The 19,442-nt window shown below is 41.9% G+C and overlaps 2 protein-coding genes across 2 annotated transcripts; one reads left to right on the forward strand and one right to left on the reverse strand.

Moving 5' to 3' along the window:
- Nucleotides 1-679: 679 nt before the first annotated feature.
- Nucleotides 680-6,302, reverse strand: RAD1 (RAD1 checkpoint DNA exonuclease). Its single transcript, XM_062212478.1, has 5 exons — nt 5,811-6,302; nt 4,498-4,606; nt 3,678-3,936; nt 1,721-1,819; nt 680-1,066 (listed from the first exon to the last, which is right to left on the reverse strand). Exons 1-5 carry the CDS (start codon nt 6,006-6,008, stop codon nt 883-885), a joined length of 849 nt encoding a protein of 282 aa, XP_062068462.1. The 5' UTR covers nt 6,009-6,302; the 3' UTR covers nt 680-882.
- A 208-nt stretch (nt 6,303-6,510) lies between these two features.
- On the forward strand, nt 6,511-18,037 carry BRIX1 (biogenesis of ribosomes BRX1). Its single transcript, XM_062212477.1, has 10 exons — nt 6,511-6,960; nt 8,884-8,995; nt 10,568-10,611; nt 14,116-14,186; nt 14,433-14,482; nt 14,575-14,648; nt 14,796-14,846; nt 14,976-15,077; nt 17,231-17,359; nt 17,584-18,037. The coding sequence occupies exons 1-10, from the start codon at nt 6,802-6,804 to the stop codon at nt 17,851-17,853; spliced, it is 1,062 nt and encodes a 353-aa protein (XP_062068461.1). The 5' UTR covers nt 6,511-6,801; the 3' UTR covers nt 17,854-18,037.
- Nucleotides 18,038-19,442: the final 1,405 nt, after the last annotated feature.

Genomic DNA, 19,442 nt, shown 5'->3' on the forward strand with positions numbered 1-19,442 from the left:
AAATACAAAAATATGTACCTGTTACACAAATTATTTTAGTGAAAACTACCCAGGAATTTACCAAATTCCTTAACAACTGGATTTCTGTATCTTGCTTTGGCCAAAACCCTGTGACAGGTCATGGAAGGGACCTAGTGAGTACTGAGGACATTTAACAGTTCTGAGAACAAGAAGGAATTCTTGTCTGGAACTCTGAAGACGGTTTTATATCCTGTACACAGATTTCTTCAAAAGGAACACTTTAAAAATAAGTTATATAAAGAATTGTTTAGATGGGTTTAGTAATGCCTCCACTTCAGCATTTGTGAAGAATTCACATGTAAAAGCTGTCACCTCAATGGAATTAAATGCTATTTTTAAAACAGCACCTTAGACTAGCGGTCCCAGACTTTGGCAGGCATAAAACAGATTGTAGGCCCCACCTGCAGTTTCTGACAAGTTCCCAGGTCTGCCGGTCTGAGCAGGACACTTTGAGAACAACTGAATCCAAACTAGTAAGTCATGCCACGTCTTTGCTTCTTCTGATAGAGAATAAATAAAAGAACATTTCAGCTATAGCTTCATCAAACTTACAGTCTTTACAGACTCCTGAAATGTTCTACCGAAGAATATATAATCTGTTTGCCTTGGCTCACAGTTAATTCCTGAGTTCAAAGAACAGAAACATAGGACAGTCTAATACTGGAAAATCTACGACTACGAGAAAATATTTATTTACAAAATTTACAGCAATAATCAGAGTACAGGATTTTTGTTCCAGTTCTTCCCTATGCCTCTTCCATATGGAAAAAAATCCAAGAAGAAATCATGAAGAGTACTGTATCAGAATGAGAACACAACCTAACAAAATGTATCACACTTGTATCCTATTGGTTCTCACATTCAATACTCAGATTCACGAACTTCTTCATCTGGGCAGCAGTAATATTCCACAAAGCATATTTGTCCATCTTCATTTTTAATCATGTACTGTAATGAGAGGAATCCTCGGTTATCTGTCCGAATGGATACTTTACAAGACAGGACTAAGGCCTTTGTAGAGGGTTTCAGTAGAGAGATCTTGTACCTGTACAAGAACAAATAACAAGCTGTGATTTGGACATAATGAAGTGCTTACAACTCCAGGCAAAGGACAAAAACTTAGCCAAGAACTACCACACAGCAAAAATAAGAATAAAATACTTATCTAAGTACTAATATTTTCTCTTCATTTTTTATTCATCCATTATTACAACTCCAACTCACCAAGTAAATCCAGCAGCCTACCATTCCTTTTTAAAAAATAATACATACTTTTAACAGTAAAGTTAATTTTTAAACAAAAATTTGGCATTTAACCTCACCTTCATCACTAGCGGCAATCTCTATATTAAGAACCCTGGGGCCAGTGCTGTGGCATAGCAGATAAAGCTGCCACCTGCAGTGCCAGCATCCCATACGGGTGCTGGTTTGAGTCCTGGCAGCTCTACTTCCAATCCAGCTCTCTGCTATGGCCTGGGAAAGTAGTAGAAGATGGTCCAAGTCCCTGGGCCCCTGTACCTGCCTGGGAGACCGAGAAGAAGCTCCTGGCTTTGGATCAGTGCAGCTCTGGCCATTGCAGCTATCTGGGGGAGTGAACCAGTGGATGGAAGACCTCTCTTTCTCTCTCGGCCTGTGCCTCTCTGTAACTCTGCCTTTCAAATGAACAAACAAATCTTCAAAAACAAAAACTAAAACCAACCTGTTAACTTGAGTCTGGTTACAAAGGAATGTTTCCATCAAATCAGAATCTTTGGGATAGTCAAGGTGGGAGCTTCCTGCATTTCCAAAAGTAGACAACCTGCAATGGAAAATGAGTGACTTGTTTATTCTTTGGCCCAACACTAAACCACATTAGGATCCAAATAAAACATTTCCTTATGAAGCTCATTCTGGTAGGTGAAACAGACATCTTAGTGTTTACAATGCACTGTAACAAGTGCAATAGTAAAGGTTCCCACAGGATGCTGTGGGAATACAGGGCAACTGGCGACTACACCACAGCTTTAAGAAAATCAAGTCACAGAAGTAATGGGGGTGGGGTGGGGTGGACATGACATTCAATTTCATTCCTTAATCCTACTGTTATCAAATAGCTTTTCCTTATTCTTAAGTCAAAAATATACAACGAGAGAGAACCGACGCTTGACGGAAAACCCTGAAGTAAGTACACGGTAAACCTCGGGTCCTGTCCCCTCTGTTGTACCACCAACCAGCTGCAGCATTTCTGAATCTTAAGGCAGTTTCATGATTTTCCTTGCTCCATAGTATCAACCACTTGTGTGTAAACAATTTGAAAATGTGGATATGTCGATTTGATCTGCACAGATTTATGAGGCATTTGCTCTGGCATGTTGGTAGGTCTAAGAGCAGTGATAAAAACACCTAGGTGTCAGTTTTCTTCATGCAGCATCTTCCAGCTGTTAGTTTTCCCAGAGTCCATTCCTTCTCTCTTCCTGTAACATAACCCCTTCCTCTAAGCATTTCATCCATGCCCAGCCATGATGCTGGTTCCCAAATCTACGTATCCAGGTTAGACTGACTTCTCAGTGCTGTACCTATACATCCACTTACCCCAAGTATTACAGGCACCTTCAGTTTGACCTAACCAAGTCCCACCTTCACATCACTAAATCATTTCCCACCCTAGAGATGAAAAATAACGTATCTGGTTCCCATGGTGAGAGAGATGACTTAGAAAGGGGTCCTATAGAATACTATTAAGTGCCTGTAATGGCAATTCATATCACCAATGGGTCAAATGCCCACCTCTTGACTAATATTTTAATAAAATACCCAAAGCCAAAATTTTAACTGCCTAATGCTATGAGAAAGGCGTGAAGTTCTTCTAAAGTAGATACAAAATAAACAGATTTTACCTCTTATCCCTTATGTACTTAGCTTCCTTACTCTTAGTATTTCAAGAGAATATTTCAAGAGAAAAGAAACATTTAGATTTTTCTCTCTGAATTGTTAGAATCTCCAAATCGATTTTCATCCTGCAAAGACTTGCCAGGAGCAGCTGGGCAGTTTCTGACAGGTGTTCCTACTGCAACTGCCCTCCCCTGGAAGCTTTCTTTGGCAAATCCTCCTCCAGGACCCACGTGTCTGTTGGTATCACAAGGATCTCTAAGCAGTATGCTGCTGAAGGGCTTGCAAGTGTGTTCTCTGCTGTTTCACTGTGTCTTCTTCACCTTCAATTCAACATATTCCTCTAATAATGCTCTCTAAGATGGATCTGCATACAGCAGGTGATCAACAGACAGTACATGAAATGTAGAGAAAACATCTACTCCCCTTTGCATCCTGAACTAGGGTGAATTAAGAGAATTAAGAAGAAATATATATATAATACAAACACTTTCTCCAAACATTTAAATGCATTTTTCTTCATGATGTAAACTGATTTATAATCATCAGTAGTACGACAATGAAAACCCCACTGATTTATGAATTAGGAGACTGGGCTTCTCATCTAGAAACCAACGTGACCTAACTATGAAATCCTATATATTGAGTCTTCTTGGGTCTTAAGTTTCTTGAGCTGTAAAATTATGGAAGTTCTGAAAATTCTATTAAGTTGGACCATAAAAATTCTACATCTTCAGTGAGGAGACAGCATACAGACCACATAAACCATAACTACTGCTCTCAAGTACCTGAAATAAGGCTTGTCAGGAGACATGGTGATCTGTAGGACCTCACTTGTCATATCCAACTCGGAAAATGCCTCCCGGAGTCCCTCTGACTGCAGAATAATTTTATTAATAACGTTGGTGCTGCAAAAATCAAAATCCAGGGTATCCTCAGGCTCCTGAGTATTGATCTTGCAGACTGTCACCACTCCGCCTTCTTCCAGAAACAGCATCAAAGGGTGACCGTAACCCTGGTAACACATCCGAAGTGCAGTTAGAGTCCCTAAAATGGTAAAGAAATCACACCGCTAGTTAATGGCAGGGAAAAGCAGAAACCAGTTCTGGGAGCAATTTATTGTGTTCAAAATTTGTTTGCATTTTTAAGAAATCCTGTTTATAAGTTATGTTTTAATTTCTTTTGGGCATTATTTTTAGGAATGGAGGAATTCAGTAACCATAAATGTAAAACATACAAATCCCCAGAATTATTATTTTATTTTGTAGGAAAGCAAATTGGATATTAGGCAAAATTCAGCTGTGGTTCTCTAGAGAATATAGTTTTATCCTGACAATTCCACTATTACTGGTTATGTATTTTTTAATACATTGCTTTCTGGCACTCCGTTATGGGACGTGGCAGCGTAACGTGTGGTGCCGCACTGCCAGTGCCCTATAAACACTCTATTAGTTAACACTCAAAAATGTCAGGGTCTACGAGAGTAACCACTGACAAAGAAACTGGTTTAAGAAATTCTTTTAAAGAAATGCTTTTATGCTAAATAACATTGCATTATTCTGCCCATTCTGTATAATGCTGATATGTCTTTATAATAAAATGGTTTACCTGGCGTAGGACTCGATCCAAAAATTGATAAGCAGTCTAAAAGGACTGTTAAATTAATGCGAAATGTAATGGACTCCTCCTGAACTATAAACTCTTGAAATATTCCAGCCTAAGAGAAGATGAGCACACAAAGATGGTTACACATATTAAAGACTGAAAACTCACATATAAGATTCTAGGTTTCACTTTGTATGTTTTAAAAGTAACAATACTGTGCTAACCCCATGAGGTGCTACATAATTACCAATCAAAACATCTTAGTTTTGTCAACTACTTTCCATTAGAACATTACTGCTCAGTGAAGATGCAACAGTAAAGTAGCTCCCATGCAAAACCTTGCGAAGGGTCCTTTCTCTCCATTTTTTTTTTTGGTAAGGATTTACTTATTTATTTGAAAGTCAGAGTTACACAGGGAGAGAGAGAGATGGAGAAAGAGCTTCCATATGCTGGTTCACTGCCCAGATGGCTGCAACAGCCAAGGCTGAACCAGGCCAGAGCCAGGGGCCAGGGGCCAGGGGCTAGGAGCTTCTTCCCAGTTTCCCGTGTGGGTGGCAGGGGCCCAAGCACTTGGGCCATCTTTGGCGCTTTCCCAGGCCATTAGTAGGGAGCTGGATCAGAAGTGGAGCGGCCTGGCCGTGAAACAGCACAGATCCGGGGCGCCAGGATCTCCATACCACAAAGCCGCCCTCTCTCCGTTCTTGCATGTAAAACTGTCCTCTTTTTTGTGCCCATCAGTATTGCTAAGGTCACTTGGAAAACAATTTAACAATGCATTGTGTGATACTAGTTTTCAGTTTCTTTGAGAAGAACCAAGTCTTATTTATTCCTCCATGCCTGGGGGCATAACTGTGAACTCAGGTGTTAAGAAAAAAAAAAATGAGCAGAATCCAAAATCTTTTCTGAACCATACAAATATTTCTGTGTAAGATTCTATTACAACCAAAAGAAGGAAAAGCATTTTACTAATAGGGAAATAACTACTAAAGAGCATATACTCTGGAAACAAACATTTGGGGTTCTTATCTCAACTGTTGGGACTGTTGGCAAATCAGTTACCTGTTTCCACATACGTAAAACGGGAGCAACAGGAGGTAGGGGACTATGGTGAGGATCAGATGAGCCGAACACCTAGAGGACTGGCTAGCCTATGGTTTAGCTTTATAAACGTCAGTCATTATCATCATTCACCATTATCTCTGTTAAGATGGGGAAAGAATGTTTCCAGGAGAGAAAACACCTTAAACGCCATTCCGTTTTCAGACTTAAATTGTCTACTGAGGCCTTTCCCGGGCTGGACGGCGCCCGGTGCGTACCTGGATGAAAGCGTTGGCTTGCACACACTTTGCATTTTCCACTGTGACTCGGATTCCATTCTTAGTAGCGAAGCAGGTGGCGTGCTCGCGGAAGTGAATGGCTTTCAGGATCGTGGAGAGGTTCCTGACGTTGTCCAGGCTGGCCACTAGGCTGTACTGGTCACTCTCGTCCTGGATCCGCTGGGTGAGCAGCGGCATCCTGCCCGGCACCTGGGGCCAACACCCGCTCCCGCGGATCACAGAGCACAGATAACGTGGAAGGGGCCAGGCGAGGCGCCTGCACCTGTGACCCTGCGGGGAATTCTTGTCTTCCCAGTGCGGACGGTAACACGGGGGGAGCAGCTTAGAACGCAAACACGCAGCCCACAAAGGAGTGCACTAGGGGGCCCGCCAGGCCACTCAGAAGCGGCGCTACGTATCCCCGGGTCCGCTCGGGCCACCTCGCGCCACTAACCTGGCTTCCAACCCGACAGGCAAGCGGGGGGGGGGGGGGGGGCGCTCGGGTCCTCAGGAGTTTCTCCCAGGGTCCGAGACAACAAGTTCAGCCGCCCGCGCGCGCGGGACAGCACCCGCTTCCTAGGGCCGGGATCGCGAGCGCCAGAAATCCCACCCTTGTGGAGGGGACCGGACACCTGAGACCCGGCCCTGCCAGGTCACGGAGCCGGCGAGCAGCAGCCCCCAGAATACCACGGCGCGGGCGGCTCAGCTCCCGCCACTCTCTTCAGACCAGCCCTCCGCTTCGGCCACCGTCACCACAGAGCTGGAGGAGGCCTAGAGAGTCGCACGGCCGCACCACCGAGATCGGAAGTAAGCGCCAGAGAGTCGCGGAAGCGCTATAGAGGAGGGCGTGCGGTACCATAGAGACCGGAAGAGCCAGAGAGCCACGGAGGAGCCATAGAGGAGCGCGTGCGGTACCAATGGAGACCGGAAGGGGAGCGAGCGGCGGAGTGGGGGGAACCGGAAGAAAGGCCAGTAGCGGCGGCGAGGCAAGATGGCGGCCACCAAGAGGAAGCGGCGTGGAGGGTTGCCGGTGCAGGCGAAGAAGCCGAAAAAAAACGATAAAGATGCTGAACCGCAGGCAAAGCGTGGCGTCACGACAGAAGAGGCGGAGGAAGAAGACAAAGATCGTATCCCCGGCCCCGTGTGCAAGGTAGGAGCTGTTACCGCTACACCGGCGGTGGAGGCTCCACGCGCCTTCCCCGGGACTCCCTAATCTCTCTTCCTTTCGGAGTAGCTCGGGTGTTGGGGGAGTTCGTTCCCAGCAGTCCTCTTGGACGGTTTGTGCACGATGTGTACACCTCACTCGTGCACGCCGCCGCCCTCGTGTGCTTTGGGACCCTCTTTACCCGGCGCAGGGAGAACTCAGCTCAGGTGTTTCCATGGGCTTTCCCCTGTTCTTTTCTAACTCTTTTGGAGGGTGTGTTTGGGTCTGTGCTGCCGTGGTCGGCCAGTGTCTGTCGGGAACCCTGAAGCTCGCCTTGGGAACCTTTGGAAGGTTGGTCGTGGGGTGAGGCCTTTGACGTCTTGATCTGGTCTTGAACTGAAGGGATAATGAAAAATAGGCTAGATCGTATAGCTGTCTCACCAAACACGCTTCTAAGGGGCCGTGAGCGACTGTCCAGTTAGGCTTCCTCTGGCTTGAGGGATTGCAAGGATGACCAGCGTGGGACCTCTTCCCCCGGAAACGCTGGCGATTAGGAGGAAACTAAGAATGTGCAGTTGATGGTGGTGGGCCAAAAGATGAGCACAGGTTTCGGAGTTCGCTTTCAGCCGAGAGAATTCCCTAAGCTAAGACGGACCCTGGGGACGTTAACTTCTGTGTCCCCCGTGCTTAGTGGTACCCTAGCAGGTAGTCGGTGTCGGTGACGTTTGATGCTCGTTTCTCATCTGCAGATTAAGAGGAGGGAGATACTTTTGGTAGGAGTAAACTGGGCCTCTAGATTCCCGGTAAATGGGAATGCGCCCCCTCCTCCTTTAAGGAGCTAGGAAGAAATCCGGTAATATCTAAGTTACACTGATACCGTCGGCGGCAATGCAAGAGAGTGAGATTGTCTTTAACCGAAGATGAGAAGGAATCATGAAGAACTTATCCTTTGAGCTGGGTCTCAAAAGGGAGGGGAGAATTTTGTCCCAGAATGAGAGGGAGTAGTCCGAGGGAAAGATAAAAGAGTTGATTAAAGAAGGTGTTGAAGTGGGTAAGATCCTGAGAATCTTTTTTTTTTTTTTGAAAGAATGGTAGAGAGAGATTAGCCTAAGCCTAGAGTTGTTGTGGAGCAGCGGCTCTGGAAAGATGAAAACGTGTTTTAGCCTGTTTTAGAGTCCGGTATTCAAGCTCCGTTATTTTTGGACTTGTTTAGAAACCGTGGGAGGTAAGGGGAGTGAAGCTGTGCTTTGAAAAGCTTTAGCTGCTGCGGTCGGCTGTGTCTTACAGGAGCTCCTCCTGTCTGGGAAGAGGGGCCATTGAAGAAATTTGCAGTTGATTCAAAGTTATAGGGACCTAAGTAAGGTCAGTGTGGACAAGAAAGGAATAAGAATTACTGCAAAGAGAAATTGGTAGCATTTATTTGTGCTGATGAAATGGAAAATAAGCACAAGTGGAAGATTGAGCAACCTCGGTCTGAAGTGTTTTTTAAAACACTGCCTCTGAACTCAACATGTACAGGCTTTTATTCCTTGTTATCATTCCCTAAACAATGCAGTATTACAGCTATTTCTGGAGCATTTACATTTCATTGGGGATGATAGCTAATCTAAAGGTGATTTAAAGTCTTCAGGAAGTGCAAATACTCTTGCCATTTTACATCAGAAATTGGGGGAAGAGGGGACTGGAACTAATCTTCTGAGGGTGCTGGGGGTGACTAGATTTTTCTGGGTGGAAAGAGTTCCTTACTCTCCTGTAGAATTGATGATTGAGGCTGTCTAGATAGAAGTGCTCTGCGATGGAGAGAACAGAAATATTAAAAAGGGGGTAAGAAAGCCTTAGGGTTGGGAGAAGGAAGTCAAACAGCTTCTTAAACAATACTAAGAGACAAGATAGGTTTGAGATTTTAAAAGTTCGCTTACTCTTTTTTAGGGCAAGTGGAAAAACAAGGAACGGATCCTTATCTTTTCTTCCAGAGGAATAAATTTCAGGACAAGACATTTAATGCAGGACTTGAGAATGCTGATGCCTCATTCTAAAGCAGGTAGCTTTGATGTTATAAGCTTTCAAGACTTGTATCTATAACATTGCTTCTATGTGTTTAACTCCCATGTATATTGACTTACACAGCATTGTCAGATAAAGAACCACAGTACCTCTGAAGATCCAGGGGTGCCTTCATTAAAATACTGTTGAAGGTCATGAGATAGTGGGATTATTTGACCTTTTAAAGGATTCAAGCCTGCCATGTGTTGCTTTCTGAACTTTTTTTTTTTCCTATGTTTAGTTTCATCTACTTGAAACACAGAGCAACAGAAAAAGAGATCTTCATCTGCTGGTTTGCGCTCCAAATGCCCACGATGTCTAGATTGGGCCAGGCCAAAGCCAGAAGCCCAGAGTTCATCTGGGTCTCTGTGGGCATCAGGGGCCCAAGCACCCAAGCCATCATCTGTTGCCTCTCAGCGTACATTAGAAGGAAGCCGGGTTGGACGTGGTGAAGCTGGAACTCTAACTGGAGCCCCACCCATGTGGGATGCTGGTGTCCCAGGCAGTGGCTTAGCCTGATGTACCATGATGCCCACCTGAAGCTTTTTAAAAATCTTTTTTTTATTAAAAAACAAAAATCATAATCCTGGAACAAGATTTAAAACACCTTTAGGTTGGGCTCAATCTATTTTATGCCAAGTTAATTTTTTTTACCAGTTTTCTATAAGCAAATGAAGAATATCTAGTTTTGAATTTTGGATAGAGGCAGTACCATTGTTTAATTGATTTTGTGCCTGTGTTAAGAGGTGCTTTTGGTTTTAATTGGCTGAACTTTGGTTGTAATTTAACTTAGTGTTTTTATCAGTGCTTTCAAACTGAAATTACTGTAATATTTTTAGATATTTTAAACTAATAGAAATTTGAATTTGTTTATACTTTTTCTGTAATTCATAATTAAGTTTTTAAATCCATTTTCTTCAACAACTCTGATTCAAAATTGAGTATATTAAAAAAGATTTTAGTTTCTTAATGACTGTTTTCCCAAACTGGTTCTTTGAACAGTTCTATGAGAATTTTTCCATTTTTGAAAGGATTCAGACTGCCTAAAGTCTGAGAAATACTGCTTAAACCATAATTTATAATTCTTGAGGATTGTTTTCTACTTAGTGATGTTCTTTACATTTAAAAACAGAGTTGCATTGTGGCACAGCAGGTTAAGCCATGCTTGGGACACTGGCATTTCCTAGTGGAGTGCGAACTCAAGTCCCAGCTGCTCTGTGCTTCTGACCCAGTTTTCTGCTTATGTGCCTGGCAGGTAGCGAATGGTAGCCTAAGTGCTACCCCTGTGGGGGACCCAGATGGAGTTCCTGCCTCCTGGCTTTGGCCTGACACAGGCCCTGTTGTGAACCATCAGATGTAAGATCTCTCTCCTTGTCTCCTCCTGTCACTTTGCCTTTCAAGTAAATATTAAAAGAAGAATTGAGGTATTTGAAGTAGTTGGGTGTTTTTATAAAATCTTTAAACTGAAGAGTATAAAAACACGTACATATTTTCTAGATAGTAGGTGTGGTTTGATTGAAGTAATTTTGCGGTCTTTTATTTACTTGCTTTTTCTTTTTTCTTTTTATAGATACTAAGATGGACCGTAAAGATAAATTATTTGTGATTAATGAGGTAATTTTATGAAGTAATTACAGGAAAATATTTTACTAAAGATGTGTAAGTTTGGGGGCAGGTGTTTATCTCAGCAGTTAAGCCACTGCATCTCATGTCATGGTTTGAGTCCCAGCTCTGCTTTCCATTCCAGCTTCCAGCTGATGTCTCAGGTAGTTGAGTCCCACATGGAACTGGGTTGAGTTCTTAGCTCCTGGCTTCAGCCTGGCCCAGCTCTGGCTTTAGGAGCATTTGGGGAGTGAATTAACAGATGGGAGATTTTATCCCTCTGTTCCTTCCCCTCTCTTTCAAATAAGTTTCAAATAAATACAACTTAAAAATTTATAAGTCAGTTATTTGTGATTTTTAAAAATTACTTTATAGAAGATATTTAGGGGACCAGCACTGTGGCACAATGGCTGCAATCCTGGCATCCTGTATTGGAGCACAGGTTCAAGTACTGGCTGCTCCAGTTCTGATCCAGCTCCCTGCTAAAGCACCTGGGAAGGCGGAGTACAGTGGCTCAAGTCCTTGAGGGACCCTCCATGTAGAAGACCTGGTTAGAGTTTCTAGCTCCTGGCTTTAGCCTGCTCCAGCCGTTGCCATTGTGGCCATTTGAGGAGTGAACCAACAGATGAAAGACGGATCTATCTTTATCTCTCCCATGTTCTGTGTCACTCTGCCTTTTAAATAAATAAAATTTTTGTTTTAAAAAATTTTAGAGAAAAATTGTATTGACTTTTTAATAACTAGTTTTCAGAAATTTTATTGTGTTTGGTATTTTATATCTTATAATTTAGTTTTAAGTATATATTATTTGAAGTCATTGTTATGTCTTGTCCCATCAAGCGTACTGAAAGTTCCTGGAGAGAGAAGGATTATATCATTTTTTTCTTCCTCACTGCACCAGTGTCATAGTAGGTACTGTTAATCAGCATGTGTAGAATCAGCATGTGTAGTATGCAATTTCAAAGGTGTTAAATATGTATAGAAAACCCACGAGTTAAAACATTTTACCAATATTAAAAGTGCTATCTATAGGCGTTTGGTACAGTGGTTAACATGCTGTTTAGGATGCTTGCATCCCATAAGGGAATGCCTGGTTTGAACCCCTGCTCTGCTTCACGTTTCAGCTCCCGCTAATGTGTACCCTGGTAGGCAGCAGGAGATGGCTCAAGTACTTGGGTTCCTGCAAGCCACATGGGATTGAGTTCTGAACTCTAGCCTCAGCCTGGCCCAGCCTTGGCTGTTGCAGGCTTTTGGGAAGTGAACTGGCACATTGGAGTTCAACTCTGTCTCCCTATCTGTGTTGATACCTTTGAAATTAGTAAAAATAAAATAATTAGGCCGGCGCCGTGGCTCAACAGGCTAATCCTCCGTCTAGCAGCGCCGGCACACTGGGTTCTAGTCCCAGTCAGGGTGCTGGATTCTGTCCCGGTTGCCCCTCTTCCAGGCCAGCTCTCCGCTATGGCCAGGGAGTGCAGTGGAGGATGGCCCAAGTGCTTGGGCCCTGCACCCGCATGGGAGACCAGGAGAAGCACCTGGCTCCTGCCTTCGGATCAGCATGGTGCGCCGGCTGCAGCGCGCCAGCCGTGGTGGCCATTGGAGGGTGAACCGACGGCAAAGGAAGACCTTTCTCTCTGTCTCTCTCTCACTGTCTACTCTGCCTGTCAAAAAAAATAATAATAATAATAAATAAATAAAGTAATTAAAATATACTGTGTTTGGATTTGCTAATAAAGTGTTATAAGCTAGTGATAGGTTAAATTTTCAGTGTATTCTTGAAGGTAGTTTTTTTTAAAGCCAATTATTCAAAATTTAGAATTGTTCTTTTTTTTTATATTTTATTTATTTTACTTGAAAGTCACAGTTACACAGGGAGAAGGAGAGGCAGAGAGAGAGAGAGAGGTCTTCCTTCTGCTGGTTCACTCCCCAGATGGCTGCAACGGCTAGAGCTGAGCCGATCCGAAGCCAGGAGCTTCTTCCAGGTCTCCCACGAGGGTGCAGGGGCCAAAAGACTTGGACCATCTTCTACTGCTTTCCCAGGTCATAGTAGAGAGCTGGATCAGAAGGGGAGCAGCCAGGACTTGAACCGGTGCCCATATGTGATGCCGGCACTGCAGGCGGCGGCTTTACCTGCTACGCCACAGTGCCGGCCTCCGAAATTAGAATTGTTTTGTTCTCATTATGTTTTGTTATTGGAAAGCTTTTGTTTATTCATGTAGTACAGATTTTTGAACCTTGGCTACAATGTGTCATTGTTCTGTGTGCTGATGAAACATTGTTAAACAGAAAAATGCCCCTGTTGTTACGGAGTTTACAGTCTAATAAGGATGCAAGCTATGGGTTTTCAAAAACCTAGGCTGGGCTGGAAAAGCACCTTTCCATAGGGATAATTTTCAACTTCATATTGAGTGTTTGAGCAGAGACTTTAGGGAAAGAGGGGTAGAGTTGGGAAGCATGTTAGGTAGAAAAGAAGGTAAGTGCAAAGGCCCGGAGTGGCACACACTTCCTCTAGTTGTGTTTATTCTGAAACTAGTAAGAAACAAAAGTGGCTGCCAGTGTTGTGGCATAGTGGATAAAGCTGCCACTGTGATGGCATCTCATATGGGTGCTGGTTTCCAGTCCAGCTGCCTGCTAATGGCCTGGCAGAAGCTGTGCAAGATGACCTCAGTCCTTGGGCCTCTGCAGTCAGGTCGGAGACCCAGATGGAGTTCCAGGCTCCTGGCTTCAGCCTAGCCCTTCGATGGTTATTGTGGCCTTTTGAGGAGTGAACCAGCATATGGGAGCTCGCTCAGTGTAGCTCTGACTTTCAAAATAAATAAAGCAATCTTATGTTACAAAAGAAAAAACAGCTGGAGCATTTCTTTAGATGTCTAGTCTCAAGTAGTTTAGTACTATATCAGATGGTTTATCAGTACTACAGTCATTTAAGACTTAGCTCCTGTAGTGTTTTGTATATTTCTCAAATATGACTTTGTAAACTTTCAAGACAGTGAATGAAGTTCAGTTCAATTTGAAATAAGTTTTGTGTACTTAACACTTCTCACCAGTCCCTTGGTGATTTTATGGAACCAGGTCTTCAGAAATGAAATTATAACTGGGGAAGAAGACCTTAAATGTTGTGATCTTGAAAAAGCCAAAAAGTAAAAAATCAAAATAAGCATTATGAAATGTCTTTGGTTCTGCAAGCACTATGTTTGTAGGGGTGACTGCTGTGTGTTGGACATATATTCAGTTTGTTCACTGGAGAATGGTCAGAAGAAAAGAGGCTTCCAGTAATCGCCAAGTGAGACCTCTTACTACTATAGAATGCTCTGGGCCAAAAAAAAGAGGATAGTGAAGCCAAAGCGGTAGGCAGAGTGACTACTCTACATGGGTAGAAAATCTAAGAGGAACTTTAAATGTTTCTGTAAATAAGTTAGACTTTGTCACCTACTGAAATATTTAGAGGAATCTGGATATTATAATGAATTACTTAGTTCTCATTTGTATTTATGTTATGTGTGTACTTTTTTCATTTAGGTCTGTGAAATGAAAAACTGCAATAAATGCATCTATTTTGAAGCTAAGAAAAAACAGGATCTCTATATGTGGTAAGAGTATTACTAAGATTTGGGTTGAACATACAGAAGTGGATTCATTCTTGGTAGTTATAGGTAGTCATTTATATAAAAGACTATGAAATGAAACAAAACTATTCAGTTTGGAAAAGCTTGAGCCCATTAAAGAAAACTAAGTACATTTAACATTTTAAGCATGTTGTGTTGTTTCCTGGGATTAGGTGGTAAGCATTTACCACATTCTAAATTGTAACTAATTGAAAAAACTTCCTTCTTTAGGCTTTCAAATTCACCTCATGGGCCATCTGCTAAATTCCTTGTTCAAAATGGTAAGTTGACTTAGTTATAAATTTTTTTAATGAGAAAGCTAAAACAATCTTTTGGAGTAATTGTGCCAAATTTACAACTTTTTTTTTTCTAGTTCATACCCTAGCTGAATTAAAGATGACCGGAAACTGCTTGAGAGGTTCTCGACCCCTTTTGTCCTTTGATCCTGTGAGTTCCTCATTCAGTATGCGAGATACAATTACTTACTCTGCACAGTTGTATTTTAGTGGGTATAGTTGTAATTGCTTAAAAAAAGAAAACTGTTTTTAAATGAGCACTCAACTGTCAAATAATGTGTTCACTTTATTTTTATAGGCTTTTGATGAATTACCACATTATGCTTTGTTAAAAGAACTCTTAATTCAGGTAAACAAAACTTTTCCAGAAAGTAGTTTTATAATTGTAAGCAAGCATCTTTTGGACTTTTTGCTAACTATCAAAAGCATGAATTATGTGTGATAGTTTAAGGAGCTAATATACTTTTTTTCTTTTAAGATCTTTAGTACACCACGGTATCATCCCAAAAGCCAGCCATTTGTGGACCACGTGTTTACATTCTCCATTTTGGATAATAGGATATGGTTTCGGAACTTTCAGGTTAGCTTTATTTTATTTAGACTTTAAAATAAATTGGGATACACAGGGCTTGGAGACACAGCAGATGGAATTAACAAACCCTTTTGTTTTAAGTAGCTTCCTTTACCCTAAGAGATTTGTTGCAGATACTTCTATCTCATTCCTGAAGTGACCTCTGTGCACTCTTTTCATGACTGGCAGTTGATACAGGGTATGAGTTTCCTAACAAGCCACCATATTTTTCATTTTATAAGAAGGAAAACCTGTGAGGTACTTGGGTTCCCAATTTATGTTAAGTGCTATAAAGGATACAGTACAGTACAGTATACAAATATTATAAAATACAGTAAAATATAAGTTTCTGTTCTAAAAGGCTACCATCCCCCTGGGGGTTGGTTAAGACATGGAAAATCATTACTCCTTTAGAAGGCTTAAAGTGAGGTCTACTGTATGAGTCGTATAGTGACTCATCAGGGAAGAGGTGAAAACAGGAGTTTGCAGAAAGAAGGAGATGGGACAGAGACCAGCAACAACAAAATTTCAGATGGTGTAGGATGTAAGCTGGGCGCTAGTCTGCATGTTTTTTCCTGACTGCCTTGCAGTGTGAGCTAAACGTGTCCCCTTCTCAATTTGTATCGTTTGTAAGTTTTCTGTTAATTTCATAATCAGTAATAAATAAATGTGATCATGCCATTTAATATGCCTTTTAATGTGATTTCAATCAGATCTATAATAATATATACTTGATTTAATCTTTAAAAGGGTTCTCCCATGGTGTGCTTTAATACAGTGTATTAATAGTGGCCACAATATTTTTAAAGATTTATTTTATTTTATTTTATTTGAAAGGCAGAGTTAGAGATAGGTCTTCCATCTACTAGTTTACTCTCCAAATGGCTGCAAAGGCTGAGGCTGGGCCAGGCCAAAGCCAGGAGGCTGGAACTCTATCTGGGTGCAAGCCCCAAGGACTTAGGCCATCTTCCACTGCTTCCCTAGGCACGTTTGCAGGGAACTGGATCAACAGTGAAGCTTCCAAGACTCTTTAACAGGTACCCATATAGTATGCTGGCATTGCAGGCAGTGGCTTAACCCGCTACGCTACAATGCCAGATTCTAGTTGGCTGCAACTTTAAAAATATATTTTAAACACAGTTTTTCAAGAATATGTACCTTGGGAGCTGGCACTGTGGCTTAGCAGGTAGACTGCTACCTGCAGTGTTGGCATCCTATATGGGTGCTGGTTCTCGTCGGGCTGCTCTGTTTCTGATCCTGTTTTCTGCTATGGCCTGGGAAGGCAGTAGAAGATGGCCCAAGTCCTTGGGCCTCTGCACCTGTGTGGGAGACCTGGAGGAAGCTTCTGGCTCCTGGCTTCGGATCTGCGCAGCTCCAGCTGTCATGGCAATTTGGGGAGTGAACCAGCGGGTGGAAGACCTCTTTCTCTCTCTGCCCACCTCCCTCCCTCCCTTTTCCCTCCCTTCTCCTCCCCCTCCACCTCTCTATAACTGCCTTTCAAATAATAAGTAAATCTTTAAAAAAAATAAAGAATATGTACCTTGTTAAGGAGCAGGTGTCATGGCACAGCAGGTTAAGCCACCTCTTCAGATGCCCATAGTCTCATAGCTGAGTTCTGATTCACATCCCATTACTTACACTTCCCGCTAATGTGTTCTGGGAGGTAGCAGATGATGGCTTGCTCAAGTATTAGGGCCTCTGCCACCCATGTCAGAGACCCAGATGTGGTTCCAAGCTCTTGGCTTCAGGATTGTTGTAGACATTTGAGGGTATGGTAAACCAGCAGATACAAGATCTCAAAATACCTGTTTCTGTTTCTGTCACTTTTCCTTTCAAGTAGATAAAAATAAATATTTTTTTTTAAAAAATAAGTTTTTAAAAATGCTTTTATATCAAACTGTGAGAAGCAAGATATGAACCAAATTAAAATTATTTAATTTGAAAGGACACACTGAGAAAAGGTTTGTATTTTGTCATACGAACTCTGTAACTAGTGATAGATTTCAGAAAATATTGATGCATTGGCACTTGTCAAGCTTCACCTCTAGCTTAATTTTGCTGATTGTAAGTTATTTAGGCACACTTATAATGAGGTTATAGGCAGTATATCTTCTAGGATAGTATATTCAAACCAAAATGAAATGCTTCCCTTTTTATTAAAGATCATAGAAGAAGATGCTGCTCTTGTAGAAATAGGACCTCGTTTTGTCTTAAATCTTATAAAGATTTTCCAGGGGAGTTTTGGAGGACCAACTTTATATGAAAATCCTCACTACCAGTCTCCAAACATGGTAAGCTGTTTCATTGTTAATGGTCTTTGGTGTACCAAAACTCAGGCCAAAATATTTCTGTGAAGTAATTGATTACTGTTCTATTTTACCTATGAAACTGAATTTGGTGTTTGCTGCATAAATTGAAAATTTCTACTTTTTTTTTTTAATGACACTGGGTGAAGGGAAATAGCTTTCATAAGTGAATGTCTTTGCCTTATGTAAAATGTGTAATTTTTTTCTAGCATCGGCGCATTGTTAGATCCATGACAGCTGCAAAGTACAGAGAGAAACAGCAAGTGAAGGATGTGCAGAAACTGAGAAAGAAAGAGCCGAAGACCGTGCTTCCCCATGATCCCACTGCGGATGTTTTTGTTACTCCAGCTGAAGAGAAACCCATAGAAATACAGTGGGAGAAACCGGAACCGAAAGTTGATTTGAAAGCAAGAAAGAAAAGGATTTACAAGAGGCAAAGGAAAATGAAACAGAAGATGAACAAAGGGAATGCAAAGTGAATCAGCGGATGACTAGATTTTCAGTTATCGTGTATTTATTCTGTACTCAATATGTAAATACTTTATTTTCTAGGTTCTCTCTTAGGTCTATTTAGTGTGACATTGAAAGAAGGAAAATTTAAAATCTTGATGATCTTTTTCTAAATAAAATAACACCAGAACTGATAAGTTAATTTGCTTTTCTTTTCAAAGTTTTTTTGTGTGTGTGTCAATAAAAACTTAGCATACTCAAAGTTTAGTCCTCTTTTGGTTTAGCAAAGCTGGAATTCAGCTTTGTTATTTTGGGGTCCTAATTACTTGTAAAACAAAGTAATCAGTTCCTTATTGGAGGTTTCATTTTTATCTCTTTTGGGGATGGGAGGGATGGGCTGGCCTAGGTGCTTACAGTGAACATTTCTACACAGCTTGTTTCCTAGAAGTAGAACTCGGGTCAAATATTTTGAACACTATGACTTTTTGCTTAATCCTCCAAAAATTGTACCTCACCAGAAGTTAGAGTGTTTAATTCCTTGTACCCTTGCCAGTGGTGAAATAATCTGCCATTGGATTTTAAAAAATCATTTTTGGTCAGGTACTGGTTTTTCTTGAGTGATTGTGTGTGTGTCTTTTAAAGATTTATTATTTGAAAGTCAGAGTTACACAGATAGGAGAGGCAGAGAGCGAGAGGTCTTCCATCCAATGGTTCACTCCCCAGTTGGTTTCAATGGCTGGAGCTGCGCTGATCCAAAGCCAGAAGCCAGGAGCTTCTTCCAGGTCTCTCACAAGGGTGCAGGGGACCAAGGGCTTATGCCATCTTCTACTCCCTTTTCCAGGCCATAGCAGAGAAGTGTATTGGAAGAGGAGCAGCCGGGACTAGAACTGGTGCCCATATGAGATGCCAGTGCCTTAGGCCAGGGCGTTAACCTGCTGAGCCACAGCACCAGCCCCCATAGTAAGGTTTTGCTAGACATCTTCCTTAAGTTACATTTAAAATGTTTTAAAAGATTTATTTACTTATTTGAAAGAGTTACACAGAGAGAGGAAAGGCAGAGAGGGGTCTTCCATCCACTGGTTCACTCCCTAAGTGGCCGCAGTGGCCGGAGCTGTGTCGATCTGAAACCAGGAGCTTCCGTGTCTTCCACGCGAGTGCAGGGGCCCAAAGATTTGGGCCATCTGCTTTCCCAGGCCACAGCAGACAGATGGATCAGAAGTGGAGCAGTTGAGACTCAAAGCACTATGCCACAGCACTGGCCCCACATTTTAATTTCATATTTTAAATCTTTCATGTGGGCAGAACTGTCATCAATCTTACATGTTTATTCTTTTTTTTTTTATTTTGTCAATATTCCTGGGTATAAGTAGGCTACCTGAAATCTTCAAAGTCATCTAAATTATGCAAGTAATTCAGGTTAGATTTTCAAAATATTTGTGGCTAATTAAGGCCAAATCTGGTTGGAAGCAAAAAATAACAGCCATTATGTAGCCTTGGATGAAACTAAGTCATATTCAAGTTTGTTTTTGAACACCCATGCATATCTATAAAGTTATAGGCAAAGATAGATTCCGTTCTTGGGAGCAGAAAGTTCCCATTTCCCCCCATGCTCAGACTT

Source organism: Lepus europaeus, chromosome 15, assembly GCF_033115175.1.
Source record: "Lepus europaeus isolate LE1 chromosome 15, mLepTim1.pri, whole genome shotgun sequence".
NCBI classification, from domain to species: Eukaryota; Metazoa; Chordata; class Mammalia; order Lagomorpha; family Leporidae; genus Lepus; species Lepus europaeus.